This window comes from Empidonax traillii, unplaced genomic scaffold, assembly GCF_003031625.1.
Source record: "Empidonax traillii isolate 1590-97213 ecotype Southwest subspecies unplaced genomic scaffold, ASM303162v1 scaffold2657:size43024, whole genome shotgun sequence".
NCBI lineage: Eukaryota > Metazoa > Chordata > Aves > Passeriformes > Tyrannidae > Empidonax > Empidonax traillii.
This window is the reverse complement of record NW_020957850.1, coordinates 8,812-10,571: the sequence shown is the minus strand read 5'-3', so window position 1 is coordinate 10,571 and position 1,760 is coordinate 8,812. Positions and strand designations below refer to the sequence as shown.

General features: G+C 60.2%; 1 protein-coding gene across 1 annotated transcript in view; it reads left to right on the top strand.

Moving 5' to 3' along the window:
• Positions 1-1,757, top strand: part of LOC114072118 (bromodomain-containing protein 4-like) — a gene marked incomplete at its 3' end in the record, with an annotated part of 19,639 nt that extends 17,882 nt beyond the window's left edge. The window contains exons 8-9 of the mRNA XM_027910037.1: positions 3-202; positions 1,584-1,757. Of these exons, the coding sequence (XP_027765838.1) occupies positions 3-202; positions 1,584-1,757 (374 nt within the window). The remainder of the gene's footprint in view (positions 1-2; positions 203-1,583) is intronic.
• Between the last annotated feature and the right edge of the window lie 3 nt (positions 1,758-1,760).

Sequence of the window (1,760 nt, the reverse complement as noted above, 5' to 3'; positions counted from 1 at the left end):
AGCTCAAGGCCGTGCACGAGCAGCTCGCGGCCCTGTCCCAGCCCCAGCAGAACAAACCAAAGAAGAAGGAGAAGGACAAGAAGGAGAAGAAGAAGGAGAAGCACAAAAAGAAGGAGGAGCTGGAAGAGGCCAAGAAAAGCAAAGCCAAGGAGCCGCAGCCCAAGAAGGCCAAGAAGAGCAACAGCAACAACAGTGCCTCCAGGTGGGCCCTCCCCTTCCCTTCCCTCCTGGAATCCTTGGGATTTCGGGATCTCCCCTTCCCTGATTCCCTTCGTTATCACAGGAGCCTTAACGAGGAACCCCCGCCTCACTCTGGGCATGAGATCATGTTGGGTTTTGGGGAGGGTCCTTCAGGGCTGCTGGGAATGCCTGGCTGAGCAGCTGGAGCTCAGCTTTGGGTGTCCAGGAGCAGCTGGAGCTCAGCTTTGGGTGTCCAGGAGCAGCTGGAGCTCAGCTTTGGGTGTCCAGGAGCAGGCTGAGCTCCATGTTTGGTGTCCAGGAGCAGGTTGAGCTCAGCTTTGGGTGTCCAGGAGCAGTTTCAGCTCAGCTTTGGGTGTCCAGGAGCAGTTTCAGCTCAGCTTTGGGTGTCCAGGAGCAGTTTCAGCTCAGCTTTGGGTGTCCAGGAGCAGTTTCAGCTCAGCTTTGGGTGTCCGGGAGCAGGCTGAGCTCCATGTTTGGTGTCCAGGAGCAGGCTGAGCTCCATGTTTGGTGTCCAGGAGCAGGCTGAGCTCAGTGTTGGAGAAGGTTGAGCTCAGCTAAGACAAGGTCAAGCTGACCACTGGGTTGGGCAGAGCAGGTTTAAGCTCAGTGTGGGGTGTCCAGGAGCAGGTTTAAGCTCAGTGTGGGGTGTCCAGGAGCAGGTTTAAGCTCAGTGTGGGGTGTCCAGGAGCAGGTTGAGCTCAGTTTTGGGTGTCCAGGAGCAGGTTGAGCTCAGTTTTGGTGTCTCAGGCCGACACCACAAAGGCCCAACTCCCTGGTTCTCAGGCCCAGACCAACCCCCCTGACCCCTCAGGGCTCTGGTGAGGGGTTCAGGCCGGGCTCTCACCTCATTCCCAGGCCCAGACCGACCCCCCTGACCCAGCCTGACCCCCCTGACCCCTCAGGACTCCAGTGTGGGGTTCAGGCCGGGCTCTGACCCCATTCCCAGTCCCATACTGACCCCCCTGGCCCTTTGGAACTCTAATATGGAGTTCAGGCCGGGCTGTGACCCCATTTCCAGTCCCAGACTGACCCCTCAGGACTCCAATATGGGGTTCAGGCCGGGCTCTGACCCCATTCCCACTGTCCCATACTGACCCCCTGACCCCTCAGGACTCCAGTGTGGGATTCAGGCCGGGCTGTGACCCCATTTCCAGTCCCAGACTGACCCCCTGACCCCTCAGGACTCCAATATGGGATTCAGGCCGGGCTCTCACCCCATTCCCAGTCCCAGACTGACCCCCCTGGCCCTTCAGGACTCCAATATGGGGTTCAGGCCAGCTGTGACCCCATTCCCACTGTCCCATACTGACCCCCCTGACCCCTCAGGGCTCTGGTGAGGGGTTCAGGCCGGGCTCTGACCCCATCCCCATTGTCCCAAGCAGCAAGAAGGAGCCGGTGGCGGCCAAGCCCAGCAAGGCCGCGCCCGCCTACGAGTCGGAGGAGGAGGACAAGTGCAAGCCCATGTCCTACGAGGAGAAGCGGCAGCTGAGCCTGGACATCAACAAACTGCCCGGGGAGAAGCTGGGCCGCGTCGTGCACATCATCCAGTCCCGGGAGCC